This window comes from Lathamus discolor, chromosome 3 (assembly GCF_037157495.1).
Source record: "Lathamus discolor isolate bLatDis1 chromosome 3, bLatDis1.hap1, whole genome shotgun sequence".
In the NCBI taxonomy this organism is placed as follows: Eukaryota; Metazoa; Chordata; class Aves; order Psittaciformes; family Psittacidae; genus Lathamus; species Lathamus discolor.
Genome location: NC_088886.1, coordinates 152,176,969 through 152,193,647, shown reverse-complemented (window position 1 = coordinate 152,193,647; position 16,679 = coordinate 152,176,969). Strand labels below are relative to the sequence as shown.

The 16,679-nt window shown below is 56.8% G+C and overlaps 1 protein-coding gene across 2 annotated transcripts in view; it reads right to left on the bottom strand.

Moving 5' to 3' along the window:
* Window positions 1-15,726, bottom strand: part of PWWP2B (PWWP domain containing 2B) — a 44,421-nt gene extending 28,695 nt beyond the window's left edge. For both annotated transcript variants that reach the window (XM_065672508.1, XM_065672507.1), the window contains exons 1-2: window positions 15,555-15,726; window positions 6,957-8,598 (exon numbers count right to left, since the gene is read on the bottom strand). In XM_065672508.1, the coding sequence (XP_065528580.1) occupies window positions 6,975-8,598; window positions 15,555-15,685 (1,755 nt within the window). In that variant the 5' untranslated portion in view covers window positions 15,686-15,726 and the 3' untranslated portion in view covers window positions 6,957-6,974. The remainder of the gene's footprint in view (window positions 1-6,956; window positions 8,599-15,554) is intronic.
* Window positions 15,727-16,679: the final 953 nt, after the last annotated feature.

The window sequence follows — 16,679 nt, the reverse complement described above, 5'->3', positions numbered from 1 at the left end:
ACACAGGCTGGAGTCAGGGACCCACCTCCTGCACATGGCTCCTCTGGGAAGCTGGAGTGCCGTGGCATGGAGCCCTCTGCCACCACAGCCCTGTGAGCGCAGCAAGCCCTGGCTAACCTGCGTGTCCTGGCAGGTTGGGAAGTGACAGCCCCATGAAGCCTCCTCATTTCCTCCCCACAAGCACCTTACTTTGAGGGATATTTCCGGCTCATACGCCATTAACAGCACTGCCAATCACTCTTCCTCCAGACATCTCCCCTCGGGAAGGGCAGTGAAGCAGCCCCAGCGCAAGCTCAGGGGGAGCAAGCCCTGCAGAGGAGGGATGGGACCAGGGCACTGCAAGGAGCTCTGACAGGCAGCAGCCTGGCCCCTGCAGGGCTCTGCTCCTGCAGACAGGGCTCAGCAGCCAGCAAGCGGAAGGGCAGAGGCTGCTGCTGGCAGCAGTCTGGGGAAACCCGTCCCTCATTCCTGTGCTGCCCTCCGGCAGGAGGAGGGCCGGGACCCCACCCCTGACCCATCCATGGGGTGCTGGAACCACCTCCGGCCCCCCAGGCATCAGGGCACAGGTGGCTTCAGCGAGGCTGCAGCCGCGCTCTCCTGTGCTCCACTCCATCACCTGAGCACCCCCGTGAAAATCTGGGATCAGGTTCAAGGGGCTTCTGCTTTCTGCATGGAAAAAGACTCAGGGTATTGGCATGAGCCAACAGAGCAAGTCATCATTCAGGAGGAAGTCAAGCCAGTAATCCTGCTACAGTCCATTCCTTGTGCTGCACAGAGCACACAGGAAACACGCTTTATAAAGTAAACAGTTCTGTCTGATCCTGCAATAGCATGAACCTCACACAGGTTCAACAGGAACTGCCCTGGCAGTTAAAAGCAGTAACTCCTGCAGAAATTAATCAACTTGTTGGAAAAAAGCCTCCATTAAAACTGCCCAGATCCTCCCTTTCAGAGACATGATCCCCAGAGACGGTAACACAGGTACTGCAGGCAGCTGATGGAGCTCATGGGGGAAGGTTCAGGGGAGCATTTGTGACCCTCCTGCTCAGGCCAGTGGAGTCACATTCACTCATGCAGGTGGAGGAGCCACACGTGGACCTTTGCTCCATCCTGCATCCATAGGGACAGGAGCACAAAGAGCCTCCTGCTGCCCACGGGCACCAGGACCAACCCGACAGCCTTAGCACAGGGAAGAGACACAGCCCTGACACACGGGACAGGCATCAGGATTCCACCTTGCTATGGGTCCAGGGCACAGATGGCACCAGGAGAAGCAAGAGAGCACCCTAAAACTGACTGGAGAGCTGGAGATTTGGGGTATGGGGACTGCACTCCAGAAAGTCAAGGTATTAAGCCCTATCACCATCATCATTGCTGGACATGAGATTGTGGAATCCCAGCCTGGTTTGTGTTGGAAGGGACCTCAAAGCTCACCCAGTTCCAACCCCTGCCACAGGCAGGGACCCCTTCCACTGGAGCAGCTTGCTCCAAGCCCCTGTGTCCAACCTGGCCTTGAGCACTGCCAGGGATGGGGCAGCCACAGCTTCTCTGGGCACCCTGTGCCAGCGCCTCAGCACCCTCACAGGGAAGAGCTTCTGCCTAAGAGCTCAGCTCAGTCTCCCCTCGGGCAGGTTCAAGCCATTCCCCTTGGCCTGTCCCTACAGGCCCTTGTCCCAAGCCCCTCTCCAGGCTTCCTACAGCCCCTTCAGGCACTGGAGCTGCTCCAAGGTCTCCCCTTAAGGAGCCTTTTCCAGGTTGCTCAACTGCAACAGAATTAGGACAAACTGTAGAGCCTGACCCACTGACAAGAGGACTCCTGCAGCAAGGGCTTCCCCAGCCCCTGCCCAAGGTCCCTCCCTGCCCAACTCCCATGCTCAGTGAGCACAGGTGGGTTGTAGCTGCAGTTTAACCACCTCCATCTGAGTTGAAAACCCAAACAAGTAAATAAATACAATCCTAGGAAAGCTGGGAACTCCATTTTGACATTCGTTCCTAAAGCTCTGAAGAAACAAGTTTCCAGGCTCTTTGACCAGAGCTCTCTCCTCCTCACGGAAGCAGCCAGTGCTGCGGATGGGGCTGCTCTGCAGGGCCTGGCCGCCTGCACACTCCTCCGTAAGTACCCCAAGATCCAGCACAGCCCCTGCTCCTGCACGGATCCAACGGGCACCAAGCAGGCTGGTGGCACCATGGAGGGACAGGCACCGCCCGCTGCCCAGGGGCACAGCACAGCCCGCGGTGCCTACAGCTCCCCATGGGCTCAGCCACCCTCTGTCCAGAGCACAGCCTCCAGGGGAGCTGCTAAGCCCTGCGGCTGATGCGCATCTCCTCGGGCAGCTGCAGCTCACATAACCAGAGCCCATTCCCGGGCATCTGCACAGCCCCTGTGCAGTCAGAAATAGCAGTGGATGGCCCGTGGCACCGGGCCTGGAATGGGTCTGGGGCAGGGAGCGGAGGCACAGAGGGGCAGCAGATGGCAGAGGCAGGAGCAGCACCACAGCACAGACCCATGTGTCTCCAAACGCAGCCACAGCAGTCACAAAGCAAAGGGACGAGTGCTTTTGGGAACAGGCCGAGCAGTGGGATGTCACCAGCGGCGCAGCTCAGACACCCAAGTACGCAGTGCAGGCTATTTCAGACTTGTTCTCCTGCTTTGCATTAGTATGCAGAGACGCCGACTCCCAGTGTTTGGAGGAAGACTGAGAAGCAGTAATTAAGTTGGATGCTTGGTGTGAGTTGACTGAACCATCCAGAAACCAGGCCAAGAAACATCTCAAGCATCCATCTTTGGGCTGAAACACTTCACGTGAGCAGGAAGGTGTTTTTTACAACCTGAGCTACCACAGCAAACATCACTGTGTGACGCCAGACACCGCCTGTGCCCCTGCTAGAGCAGAAGAGGCAAAGGGAAAAAGCAGAGTGATTTATGTTGCTTCATAAACTGCTGGCAAGCAGCACTGGCTACATGCACATACAGAGCCCTGAACAACTTTGGAGGTGAAGTCATAACCCGGCGTTCCAAATTTTACGTTAGAGCTTACTATATATAGCAAGTATGCAATAGGCTTTGGTTTTACTGTACATAGTAGCTTTTGGTGATGAAAGGCTAAAGGAACTGATACTGAGGCTCTATTAAGGTAAGAGCAGCAAAATCAAAACCTTCCAATGGTTCTGTTACAGGTTACAGTTCCACAGCTTGGGGGTAGAAGGGATAAAGAAAGGGAGGAGGAATAAAGGATCTTCCAGGCTGCAAAAGCAAATGCATGCACAGATTGCAGGCTTGATTCATGCAGAGATGTGCATGAGAATCCACAAGCAGATTTGCCAGGTTTTAGTGCATGACAGGGCTGTGGGCAGGGAGATCTGGTGAGGAGCCAGTCAGGGAGCACAGAGCACAGCCTTGCAGTGCTGCTGGGTTTGCTCAGCCTGCTGAGTGCCCCATCCCTGCCGGACCAGCACCCTCACCAGCATGCAGCACCAGCAGCGTGCGGCTCTCAGCATCACACATGAGCACAGGCTGCAAGCAGCAGCAAGAGGATGCTCAGTGGCATTCTCGTCCTGGCACTGCTTTAACCAGGAGTCCATCTGAGTTCCAGGCTGCTGGTCTGCCTGCTGTTCCTGCAGAGGCCTTGTTTCACCCATCAGTGATAGGGCTGTAGTAAAAGTATTTTCTGTGCAAAAAACTATAAGGACAAAATACTAAACCCATAACATGATCACACCAGCCCCGGCTGCTACCACTTGTGTGCATCCACGAATTACCTGGATTGTTTGTATGTTTTTCTAGTAACTGCACTCTTGGTCTGGCTCTGTGCTAACAGTAACAAGCCCTGGTGCTGCCAGCAAAGGCACAGCACCATGGATTTTACAGCAGAAATGTGCAATATTACCAGGCTGATGCCTGCTCTGAGAAACCACGTTAACAGGTACAAGGCTGGACATGCAGCCCAAGTGACATGGTGCTCCTGGGACTTGGGAATTGCAAGCCTTAGTGAAAACTGAAGCTGTATCCTTCAGGAAAGAACAGTTGATGAGCAACTGAAGGGAACATTTCAGTTCTGCTTAGGGAAATTCAAGGAAAGCGATGAAATTCAATCCTCCTGAAGGGAGAGAACTAGGTACAGGGCAGGTCTCTGAAATAACGAGTTGATGTGTAAGTGATGTACTGAACACTGGACACCCTGGTCCCACCGAGACCCCACGCACATGTGGCACACGCAGCACAGAATTTGTTTTGTTCTGCTGCTCTAGTTTTGAGCAACTGCAGTTGTTTCTCCAGCTACTACATCACTTCCGGACTGGTGGCAGCTTCCCTCAGACACTCGTAAAGCAGAACATCACCTGTGGAAATCCAGCTGAAGGAGGCCACTGCAATGGTGACGTGTTAAATGTTCTTATATACTCATATGGACAGCAGAGATTTGCCTGAAGAGTACAGAGGGAAGGAAGGGTCTGGTCTAGTGCAGCCCATCGCAGCAGTTTCTTGTCATTCTCAACACGTTCTTCTTTCCCCCAGTTTACAGACCTGCTTTGCCCCTTCTCTGTACCAATAGCTCAGATACCCCCTGTGCCTGCACTAATCCAGGTCTACTCCTTCTTGAGGCCCTGCCCTACAGCCTTCCATCCTGCATCTTGTGCCCAGGTCTCATCATCAGCACCACATCAGCACTGGTCCTACTGGTAAGAACAGGCAGTGTTTTCCTTAGGCTAAAATGTGTGACCAGGCAAACATCCTCCCATTTCAACTGGACTCTGGGCTCCTCTTGGCCACACGCTTTCCTGCTCCACACGGACTGACTGGCATGGCCAATCTGACTGCTGAGCACGAGCTGCTGCTCCCCCCTGCCCCTTGCCCTCCGCAGAGGCCACCAGATGTGGCACACCAGCCCAGCGGAGCCCAGGACAGCAGAGCTGTCAGTAACAGCAACAGCGTCCTCTCTGCTTCCCAAACTGCACGTACACACACCAAGAGAGTTCAGGAGAAAGATGAGGCTCTGCTGCTCCTTTAAATAGAGCACTGTCCGTAAAGGAGCGATAGATTTTGAGCATGATTCTCCCACTGGCAAGGACAGCACATTCTGGGCATCAGGTTTATTTATACTCCAGCTCTAGCTAATAGGAATTTGGGTGCAATCCAAACGCTCTTGATATAATGAAGTCTTTACCCAGAGTTAAGCTGCATTTGAAGGGCCAAGATTAAGGATGAAGCTTAAATGCTGCTGCTGCAGTTACATTTTTACTCGCTTGAATGTCCAGCTTTCCAGACACCTTGAGCACAGAGGATGAATATACCACACTTACATCCAGACTTGCTAAGTTGGAGCAGTAACTCAAGCAAGGCAAGTCCTTCATTACACTTAAGCAAGCGGTGAAGTCCCATGACAGAGGGTACAAAAAAAGTCCATTTTCCCTCCAGGATTACATGAGCACTGACCATCACAGGAGCACTGACCATCACAGTCCCACTGCTTAGATAAAGAACAGCCTACAACAGGAGCAGTGCTGGCTTGGGTACACACAGCCCTTCAAACATGAAGACGAGCAGAAAGATTTGGGGGACAACATAACGAACCCCCTGTATAAAACAAGACCTCTGAGAACAAGGCTCCTCCTAATGATTAGTTATGGTTTTCAGAAAGGAGTTAATCCCTCCCCTTTTTCAGCAGTATCACAGATGAGATCTTGTCCAGATAGTGATGGCTGGAAGGTTGTGAAATGCTTCCAGATCCCATTCGAGCTGCTGGATTTCCCACATGGACTTCACCAAGAGTACTGCAGTAGAGGCAGCATCACCTGGAACTAACTCCAGATGTGTTTCTACTCCTGCGCACACCACATCCTGTGTGTTTAGGTACCAAGCTCTCGCCCTGGGCAGTTCTGACTGTTTGATGAGAGGGTGTCCCATCCCCCTCCATGCTTGCAGCAAACGTGAAGGCACTCACAAAGAACCAGCTCCCACGTCTGCCTGTCCTTAAACAAAGAGATGAAGCCCAAACAGATTTAATTTGATGATCCAGGCTGCTCCCCAGCAACACATGGACACTTCAGGCACAAAACCTCAAGTGCTGGGAGAAATACTGAATAATGGTTCAATCAAGGCTGCGTTCTGGTATGACCATTCTGGAGAGCCATAAAATGCCTTCATAAGAAATCCGTACCGTAGACTCACAGCCATTGCTCGTGTTGGCAGGGACCTTAAAGCTCCTCCAGCTCCAACCCCTGCCACGGGCAGGGACCCCTTCCACTGGAGCAGCTTGCTCCAAGCCCCTGTGTCCAACCTGGCCTTGAGCACTGCCAGGGATGGGGCAGCCACAGCTTCTCTGGGCACCCTGTGCCAGCGCCTCAGCACCCTCACAGGGAAGAGCTTCTGCCTTAGATCCAGCCTGAACTTCCCCTGTTTCAGTTTAAACCCATTACCTCTTGTCCCTTCACTACATATGGCCATATTGGAGGGTCAGAAAAAGTGCAGTGGAGCAAAGGGCCTCCAAGGGCCTCAACTGCTATGGGTAATTGCTGGGCACCAGTACCTAGGGATGATAAATATAATCTCAGCTCCAAGAAGAGCTTTAGTTCTTTGAACCAAAAGCTATTTCCCAGCAATTTAAAGTCCAGCAGCAATTTGCCCTCCAGGCACTCAGGATTAGTTCTGACCCATACAAAACACCCTCAATACCTGCCACAGTGGCACTGAAACATCACTACGGCTCTAGTAGCTCTTTGATGCTTGCTTCCTCACGTGTCCACTTCTTTGTACACTCTCTAGGTTCCAACTCCCATGGTCCCCCCAAAGGTTTTGAACAAAAGCTTCTTACCCCCTCTGAAATCACCAGCACCAACCAACAGCCAGGCATTTAATAACTGTCAACCTCGGGATTTATGGAAAAGTGAATGCAAACAAACAGTGGATTAAAACACACGAGGAGCTTTTCCATGGGGAGCATTAGCTCCGAAGCACTCACCTGATACTGGAGGCAAAGTTATGTCTCAAACTGTGTTAAGAGATCTCTGATTTCTGGAGTCAGATGCTCCACTGCCTTGGCAGCCTCTGTGATAGCTTTCCGATACATCCCTTTCTTCTTGCGGTTAAACCTCAGTTTGAAAAACTCCGAGAAAGGAGAGAGTTTTGAGACAGATAAGAACGAAGTCGTTGGAGAACCAAACCAGGACACTTTAGCTTCTCGCCATGAGGGCTCCCCGTTCTCCTTCTGGCTGAGGTTTATGTCAAGCACACGCGCTGGCCACCACGGAAACCCATGAATCTTACCCCAAACTATATCCCCCACCGAAACAGTTCTTCCGTCCTCTGTGACGCACCTGGACACGCTCTGGGTGTGCAGCCGGACCGTCAGCGGTGGCACAATTTTACGCTCATCTTTTGAAGATGAGGAGACAGATGCATCATCCCCAGGCAGAAAGTCACACATCTCTGGCGATGTTACCTCTGAACTGGAAGACTTGGACTCATCCAGACTGTCATTACTACACACTGATAAGCTAGAAGAGTCTGCTTTTCTTTTACGATAATTCATAAGGAAAGCCAAGTTATCGTGTCCATCTTTACCTTGGGGAAACCTTTTAAAGTCCTCGTCTTCACCTGAACTCCCTGAAGACACCTCAGCTAAACTTCTGTCTGTGGATTCGTCATTGTAGAAGGCGCTGGGGTTGGACTCCCTGCTGTTCTGAAGGACATTGATTTCATCAATAAGTTCTGCCTTGTAGATTGAAACATTCTGACCGTCATTGATGCGATGGGGCTTGAGCCGGATCTTTGGGGGTGGGACATCCGCACTGGAATGCACTGGCCGTGTGAGCTTCAACTTTGGAATGGAAGCAAGCTGGCTGCCTGCTGACTTGTCCAGGAAACATTTGGTTTCTCGACACCGTTCGGAGTCCCTGGTCTCCTCTTGGTCCTCCCCTCCGTTCTGCACCGTCCGCTCTGCACAAAAGGGTTTCACTGAGCCGTGCACCCGGGAAGGGATTTTGACAACCTCGCCCTTCCCCTGTGGAGTGCTGTAGGATATTTTGATGACGGGCGTTCGATGCACTAGCTCCCCAGAGAACTTGTCATCCTCTCTCTTCTCCCTTTTGTTCCTTTTCTCCATGTACTCAGCATCGCCGTGCTTCTTCTGCTCCTTGTCCTGGATGCTCAGCTTCCTCCTGGTTTTGACGTTCTGCCTGCTGGCGCTGGCATCCTCCGGGTTCAGGGTGTTCTTGCACTTCTCGCACAGGACCTGCCGCGGCCGCAGCCTGATGGTGCTCATGATGAGCCTGCCCGGGTCCCTGTTCCGTGACAGCCGCCGCCTCGTCCTCTTGATGGTGCGCGGCGGCGGCTGCGGGACCCACTGGTGGTACGTGTGCCGCAGCCACAGCGGCCGCGGGAACGGGGCACCCTCGAAGTACGGGGGGTACGGCGGGAGGCTGGGGGGGGGCAGCAGCGGCGGCACTTGCTCATCACCGGCTCCTGGGGGCGGCTTCTCTGCAGCGGGCAGCGGCTCCGTCACCCCCGGCACAGCAGCTCCAGCAGCGACCCCGTTAGCGCAGGCGTCAGCAGGAGGGTCGTCAGGCTTGGGGAAGGAGGACGGGAGGCAGAACAAGCCAGACCTGGAATGGGTGAGAAGGAAAGGGAGGGAAAGAGACACGGAGTCAGGTGTCTGAAAGGTGCTTCTCTGGGAACACTGTGCACAGCAAACATGCTGCTGTCAAACCAACCGATCAACCCTCCCACAGCTGCAGCACACTGAGAACACACATTTCATAGAACCCCAGCCTGGTTTGGGTTGGAAGGGACCTGAAAGCTCCTCCAGATCCAACCCCTGCCACGGGCAGGACCCCTTCCACTGGAGCAGCTTGCTCCAAGCCCCTGTGTCCAACCTGGCCTTGAGCACTGCCAGGGATGGGGCAGCCACAGCTTCTCTGGGCACCCTGTGCCAGCGCCTCAGCACCCTCACAGGGAAGAGCTTCTGCCTAAGAGCTCAGCTCAGTCTCCCCTCGGGCAGGTTCAAGCCATTCCCCTTGGCCTGCCCCTGCTATTTCCCTTGACTTCTAAGACAAGGCAGCAGATTCTGCCACTGACAAACTCACAGCATTTCAGATTGAGGACATGGTTCTACTCTCCTGACCGAAGTGTGGAGATCAAAATCTCTGCTTCCATGAACACCCTGCACAAAGCTCTGCTCTAAAGTCTGTTCTGTCAGCGGGCTGCTGAAGCAGGCGGAGCGCTGTGATGCAGATCACGCAAACCTTCTGGGAGCTATGAAACTGCCTTCCCTACCTGCGCCTGCACAGCTGATTTCCAGCTTCTCATTTGTAACCTGAACATCTCAGCTCGGGTGGGTAACCTGCACTTGGGAGCCCCAGGCTCAGCAGTCCGCAGCGCTGCTCCTCCGCCCTGGCCTTGCCACATAGCACCTGATTTGTTAACGTAAGGGATACACGCTGCTGCCTCAGGACAGCAGGGCTAAGGATGAGGTGCTGCTGTTCAACGCCAAGGCTCATCACAGCCTGGCCAGGCCTGGGTACGGTGTCTTGCACAGACACTGCCGACAGCAAACCCTTTGAAACTCACAGCTGTGACTCGTGTCTCTGGGGTTCTGCACCAGAATTTACGCCCTTGGCCTGACACCAGAGACATTGTGCTCACACAGCACTTGGACAAATATTTGCCCTGAAACACTGACTCAGGACAGCAGTGCTTGGCTGCCCAGAGAGCTCTGCCCAGAGCACACAGCCAGGGAGGTGTCTCAGCAGTTTTAGTAACAAACCACTGTACGGGTGAGCCACCAAGAAGCCACAGAGATGGAGAACAGGCACAGACCCAACACGCACTTCAATTTAGGATGCTTCATTCCCACTGCCCTCCTCACAGGACATCATTTTCCTTCCAGCCCTTAGGAAGGGCCTTTCCTCCAGCAAGGGACAGGCTTCTTGGTGCTGTTGAGGAGAGGACTCTGGCAGCCATTTAAGCAGAAGGGTGCTGAAGGAGCCGAAGGCTTCCCCTCACTCACACGTCCCCTCAGCAAGAGAAGCACAAAGTCACTGCTGCAGGTTTGCTGATGGAGAGGAGCCTCCTCTCTCCACACCAGCACCCAGGGCCCAGCTCTGCCTCAGACTGCGCTGCTTTCTGGTAGGAAGGACCCTAAAAATCACAGCATCCCAGACTGAGGTTTGTGTTGGAAGGGAGCTTAAAGCCCCTCCAGCTCCAACCCCTGCCACGGGCAGGGACCCCTTCCACTGGAGCAGCTTGCTCCAAGCCCCGTCCAACCTGGCCAGGCACAGGGAAGGAGGTGCCTCCACCCCAGCAGCATCCATCGGAGACCAGACACAAAACAGAGCAGGGCTTTTTAAGCAGATCATCGGAGAACGGGGATCATGGATCCCATTCACTATGGCTCTGATCACCAGCTTCACCCTCCTTTTCTCAGTCGAACACAGACTGCATCTCTCTCACCTGATCTCCATGAAGACACCCACCAAGTTTAAAAATAGATCTGCACAAACCAAGCAAGCAGGAATGAGCCTGATGCTGGTACCAAGTCACGGCCCTTCTCTGAAACGAAACCCACCAGAGTTACCTGTGCTCTGCAAAGCCCTGCACCATCATTCAGAGAGCAAGAGTGCAGGACCTGCTGCTCAGGTGCCAGGTCAGTTGAACTGGGAAGCTCCAAGTTTGAGTGGAGAGGATTAAACTGCTGAAACCACAGAATTTGGAACAAAACTCTTTTGTTCCAAGAGAGTTTTTTAAATAGAGACAACCAAGAGTGTAGGTGTCTTTCAAATGACAATCAATGAAGCAAGCACAGTTTGTACAGCCAGAGATGTCAGCATCATTCATAAAACAACTGAAAGTAGTGTCATTTCCGAAGCCCTGGATATGAATTCTGGTTACTTTATGGATTTGGCCACACCAGGATTCATTTTAAGCAGCAACAGCTTCCTCAGGACCAGGCAGTGGCTCTGTCCTGGAGGACCATGGCTGCGCAGGGACAAGGATCTCCACAGGTCTTGCATCACGTTGGAGCAGCAGGACTGCTCACACTGGTGGCCCAGCACTGCACCCTGCATCCCACCGCAGCATCCAACAGGAGACTGCCATGGCACAGGGTGCCGGGATGGTGGACATGCAGCCGGGTGTGCTGACCGCGCAGCCAAATCCTGCCCTGTGTGGCTTGGGACCCCTCCACAGTGGGAGCTCACGGCTCCCTCCTCACTGCCTCAGGACCCCCAGCAGCACCCAGCACCACTGCAGCCACGCTGCCTGCACTGGGCGCTCCTACAGGCACAGCCAGGGCAGGCAGGGTAAGCTACACCCCTGCAGCAGCTCCTGCTCCAGCCAGCACACCAGGAACCTGTGCCAGGTACCACACGGGTGCCCCCGCACACCACACACGGCCATGGGTTACCTGGTGTGCTGGGGTGTTGCTGGGCGCACATGGGTGATGGACACTTGCTGCCAGGGAGTCTCTAGCTCTTTCCCTTCCCACTGGAAGAGCCTCCGAAGGCTAGGGAAGCAGTTGTGCTGAGCAATCGTCCCGTTTCCAGTGTGCCTACCTACCAGGCCAGCTCTGCGCAGAGGTAAGAGAGTTCTGCCCTCTCTCCTGCCTCCCCACCAGCTCGTGTGCACCCCAGCCCTGTTCTCAGGCACAGAGGGAAGAACAACAGCTCCAGGGGGGTCACCAACACATACCTCTTTCTTCCCTTGTCCCCGCAGCACCCACAGCACCACCACCCACGGCTGCTTTTGGTTCCTCTGTCCCTCCTCACTACCTGCTCCTGGTAGTGAGCACTAAAACGCTCCTGAGTGGCACCCGTGCTCCCCTCAGCCCAGCCTGCAGCTCCCCCCCCTGCGGGCACAGCTCCTGGTAAGAGGATTGAGCTCCCAAGCCTTCCCACCCCCTGTGGAGCATGAAACACTTCAGCTGACACCCACCGCTCCAGGAGCAGCACAGGGAGGAGCATCAGCTCCACATCACCTCCAGGAGCAACACAACATCAGCTTCACCAGCCTCCCTACACCCCCCAGATGTTTCTGCACACATCTGGATGCAGTTCACATGTTTCTTCCACTTACTGTCACTATTGATTGTGCAGATCTAAACCCATCTAGCTAAGATGAAGCTGCTTGAGCTGGCGGATCAGAGGCACTGCTGCATGTGCAGGTATGACGAGGGGCAGGAAATACTGTGGGATGAGATTTCACCCTCTTTGTACACCTGGTTCTGGGGCAGCAATAGCCAAATGGAACAAGTCACCTCAGTCCAAGCTCTGCCTGGAATGGAAGACACCATCCTCTGATTTGTACTCATGCATAGTGAAACAATACTAATTTTAAGTTAAGTTGCAACAAAATTGCCACATCGTGTTACCAAAACCACTGTAACTGTGGTCAAAATGCACTGAAATCTCCTGGTGAGCAGGAGTGCTGTGCAGCTCTGGAGGCACAGGAGAGGGCTGCAGGCAGGAGCAGGGCTACAGAATCACAGCACCAGACAGCTTGGAAAAGCCCTTCAAGCTCATCCACTCCAACCCTTACCCCAGCACTGCCCAGGCCACCCCTGCCCCATGGCACTGAGGCCTCGTCTCCACGGGGTGTGAGCCCTTGCAGGGCCGGTGCCCGCAGCCCTGCCCTGGGCAGCCTGTTCCAATGCCTGAGCACCCTCTGGGGCAGGAATTGTTCCTCAGCTCCATCTGAACCTGCCCTGGGGCAGCTTGAGGCCGGTTCCTCTTGTCCCATCCCTTGTTCCTTGGGAGCAGAGCCCAGCCCCTCCTGGCTCCATCCTCCTGTCAGGCACCTGTAGGGAGCCATCAGGTCCCCCCTGAGCCTTCTCTTCTCCATCTGAACCCCCCAGGTCCCTCAGCCGTTCCCCATCACTGCTGGGCTCCAGGCCCTGCACCACCCCTGGTGCCCTTCTCTGGCCCTGCTCCAGCCCCTCAATGTCTCTCTCGTAGTGAGGGGCCCAGAACTGAACACAGGACTCGAGGTGTGGCCTAACCAGTGCCCAGTGCAGAGGCACAAGCACTGCCCTGGCCCTGCTGCCGCACTGGTGCTGATATAGGCCAGGATGCTGGTGGAATTCTTGGCTGGCTGGGCACAAGCTGCTCATGTGCAGCCAGCCAACACCCCCAGGTCCTTTCCCACCAGGCAGCTTTCCAGCCACTCTGCCCTGAGCCTGTGTAATGGTAAAACCAGCTTAGAACACAGAACAAAGACAGAGAGACACCATACAGCCCTCCACTCCCCTCTCTTTTGGGGTTCTCCCCTCTTTTTGGACTGGAAAAACAACACACTCTGGTTGCTCCTCTCCTGCCAGTCCCACACAGCCCCAGCTCTCCAGTGGGGCAGCACTACCACATGGCATTGACTGCTGCCTGGCAGGTACAGGCAGAGCACACGGCAACCTCCACAAAGGGCACAGGCCATTGAGTGTCACAGCCCCATCAGCAGGACAATATGGAGGAGTAGGGAAAACATCTCTGCCAAACCTCTGTTCTGAACTAGTTTTGGGGCCTTCAGAGTTCAGCACCAAGCTGACAAATTCCTACTGCCTTTGGGACACAGCTCAGCCTTTATGCAACAACCATGAGCAGACAGACTCCTGCATCCTGCTGTTCATGGGATGAGATTTATTCTTCCCTCCACATTCCAAACGCAGGGCTGCAGCAGGGGAGAAGGTGGCTTTCAGCCCGCTCCTCATGCTCACCCAGCCTCACTATGTCCGCAGCAGCCAGACCTCACCTCACACACAACGCTGCCTGTTGACAGCCACAAGCAGAGGCCACAGCTCTGCAGCCACGTGTTGGCCACCATGTGTCACAGGCGTGCGATGTGGCCGCAGCAGTTGCTCTGCAGAACATCCAAAGAGGGGAAAGGCTCCCCCAGTGCTGCAAGAGGCTCGTGGAAGCAGAGCTGTCCCCTTCCCAGGGCTCTGGAGAGTGGGATGTGCTGAGGAGAGGACTAAAACACAGCCCTGAGGAGCCTGTTCCAGGGTGGCACCCTGAGTGGAGGCTGCTCCCCTGTCCCTCTGCAGTGCTGCTGTACCAATGGGCTACGGAACACCACACTAAGGTGTCAGCTGCTGTTAAGGTGACAAGAGGGAGCAGCATCAATCCCACCCCTGTGTGACCTTGGGGCTCACCTCTGCCACAGACAAATCTGACCAGTACAGACCACAGTTACTGGGGCAGGAGGGATGCAATGGGGCAGCTCTCCTGCCCCTGAGCCAAACCACATCAACACCTCCTCGTTCTGCCCACCCTGACCCACTGCATGTCTGTGGGGTGGACGCTGCTGCAGCATCCCCACCACAGGTCCAGGCAGCCTCCAGCTGAGCTGCAGGTCCCCTGGTTGACGGGATGACAGCAGAACAAGAACCAAACCTCAGAGACAATCCCACTGTCCCGACATGGCAGCCATGGCCCATCTCCTGTCCCAGCAGAGACCAGTAATCCAGGGCTCCAGAAGCATCTTAAAGCCTGTGAGGAAATACCCATTGGGTCATTCCTGGGATCCGCAGGGGGAAGAAAGAAGGAAAAAGAAATCATGGAGAAAAGTTAGGGAGGAAAAGGATCAGGTATGAGAAGTGCACGCTGGCAGCAGGAAGACAACCGGAATGTTGGAAGGCAGAGGCAGCTGGAACCGGCCGAGGAGATGCCTCGCGCCGCCGCGTTGGCTGGAACTGGACACCAGGCCGGGTTCAGAGGCTCTAACGGAGCTCGCTGCCGGCGCGCGGCTCAGGATCCGGCTCCGGTTGTCGGGGGCAGGCACGCGAAGCTAAACGAGCCCCGTGCACGAGGCTGGGACGCCCTGCTCCGCGCGGCTGCGGGGGGAAGCACAGAGCCACGCTGGAGGGGCCCCGTCAGCACCCACCCGGCCATGCGGGCCCCCAGCAGACAGCAACCAACCCCTGAGCCTCAGCGCGGCCCAGACCGGAGCCCCCGGGCCGGCTGCGAGTCCTGGGGCGGCTGCGCCTCCCAGCGAGGTGCGTTAGAGGTCGGGCCGCTGAGATGAAGCCTTCACGTGCGGGTGCTCCCCGTCCTTCTGAAGGACGGGCCCTCCCGGGGGACCTCGGCACCGGCCGTGGCACAGGCCCGGGGCTGCTACAGGCGCTGCAGGACGGGGAACGGGGCCAAGGGACCTCGCAGACCCCGGGAACGGCGGCCACGGCACCGGCGCACAGACCTGGCCGGCAGTGCCGGCCCCAGCGCGGTGACCAGGCCGCAGGGACCCCGCGACGGACCCGCGGGGCCGCTCGAGGCGCCGGAGGCGGCGGGGCCAGAGCGGGCCGAGCCGCAGCCTCCTCCCAAGGGCGCAAGGTCGGCGGGTGCCCGCGGCGAGGGGACCGGGCGGGCAGCGGGGACACGGACACGGTCACCCGGCCCCTGCCGGCCCCGCAGCGCCCCGGCCCCGCCGCAGCGGGACAGCCCCGGCACCCGCACGGCCCCGCTCACCCCGGGGCGCTTTGTTGCCGGCCGGGCGCACAAAGGGCGAGGCACGGGGCCCCCGCTCCGCTCCGCTCCGCCCCGGTGCAGCCGCGCTCCCGCCCCCCGCTCCCGGTGCGTACTTCTTGGTGCAGTCGATGAGGACGCCGGTGAAGCGGCGCTCGCCGAGGCTCAGCGTCACCACCAGGGTGTCGTTCAGCACCTGCTCCACCACCACCGGCACGCTGGCCCCGGCCCGCGGCACCTCGGCCATGCCGCCGCCGCTCCCCCCCGCCGCGGGGTCCGCCGGGGCAGCGCCGCGCCGCGCGATGACCTCACGGAGCGCCCCGCCACCGCCGCCGTGCGTGCGTGACGTCACGGCACCGCCCCCGCGCGCCGCCGGCAGGCCCGTGCCCCCCGCGCCGCCGGGCGGGGCCGGGAGCACGTGCGCCAGAAGGGCGGGGCTAAACGGTGGCGGCAGTGCGCCCCCTGGCGGCCGCGCAGCAAGCATGCACCGGCCTGGCCGGGGGGCGGGGTCAGATGGGGCGGAGCAAGCAGGCCACGCCCCCTTCTCCGGGCCCGTCACGTGGCACGGAGCGCGGAGCTGGGCTGGCAGCGAGTGGGAGCCGCTCCCCGGGAGCGGGAGCAGCCCATGGACCCCTCCGGGCCTCAGAGCGCCTCCAGCCCCAACCCCTGCCCCGGGCAGGGACCCCTTCCACTGGAGCAGCTTGCTCCAAGCCCCTGTGTCCAACCTGGCCTTGAGCACTGCCAGGGATGGGGCAGCCCCTGCGGAGCGTTTCCACTTTGGACTTCAGGGCGGTGAAGGCCTAACCCGTGTGAAACCAAAGCCAGGTCCTCTTAAATGTCACTTTCAGAGAGAAAAGAAGGCAGAGAAAATCCTTCCTTTAACCTTGCCTTTGCTGATCCCTTACACAGTGCAGCAAGTGCCGGCCGCGTCCCCCTCGGGGTGTACGCAGGGGCAGCATTGCTGTGCAGATGCTCTCAGGGATCACCTCTCATTTCCAGGTGTCTGAAAGGTGGCTTCCTGGTAGATCGCATCCCCTTCACTTTGGTAGCCAACTCGTCAGATAATGAGACCTGAGAGCAGCTCCAGTGCCTGAAGGGGCTGCAGGAACCTGGAGAGGGGCTTGGGACAAGGGCCTGCAGGGACAGGCCAAGGGGAATGGCTTGAACCTGCCCGAGGGGAGACTGAGCTGAGCTCTTAGGCAGAAGCTCTTCCCTGTGAGGGTGCTGAGGCGCTGGCACAG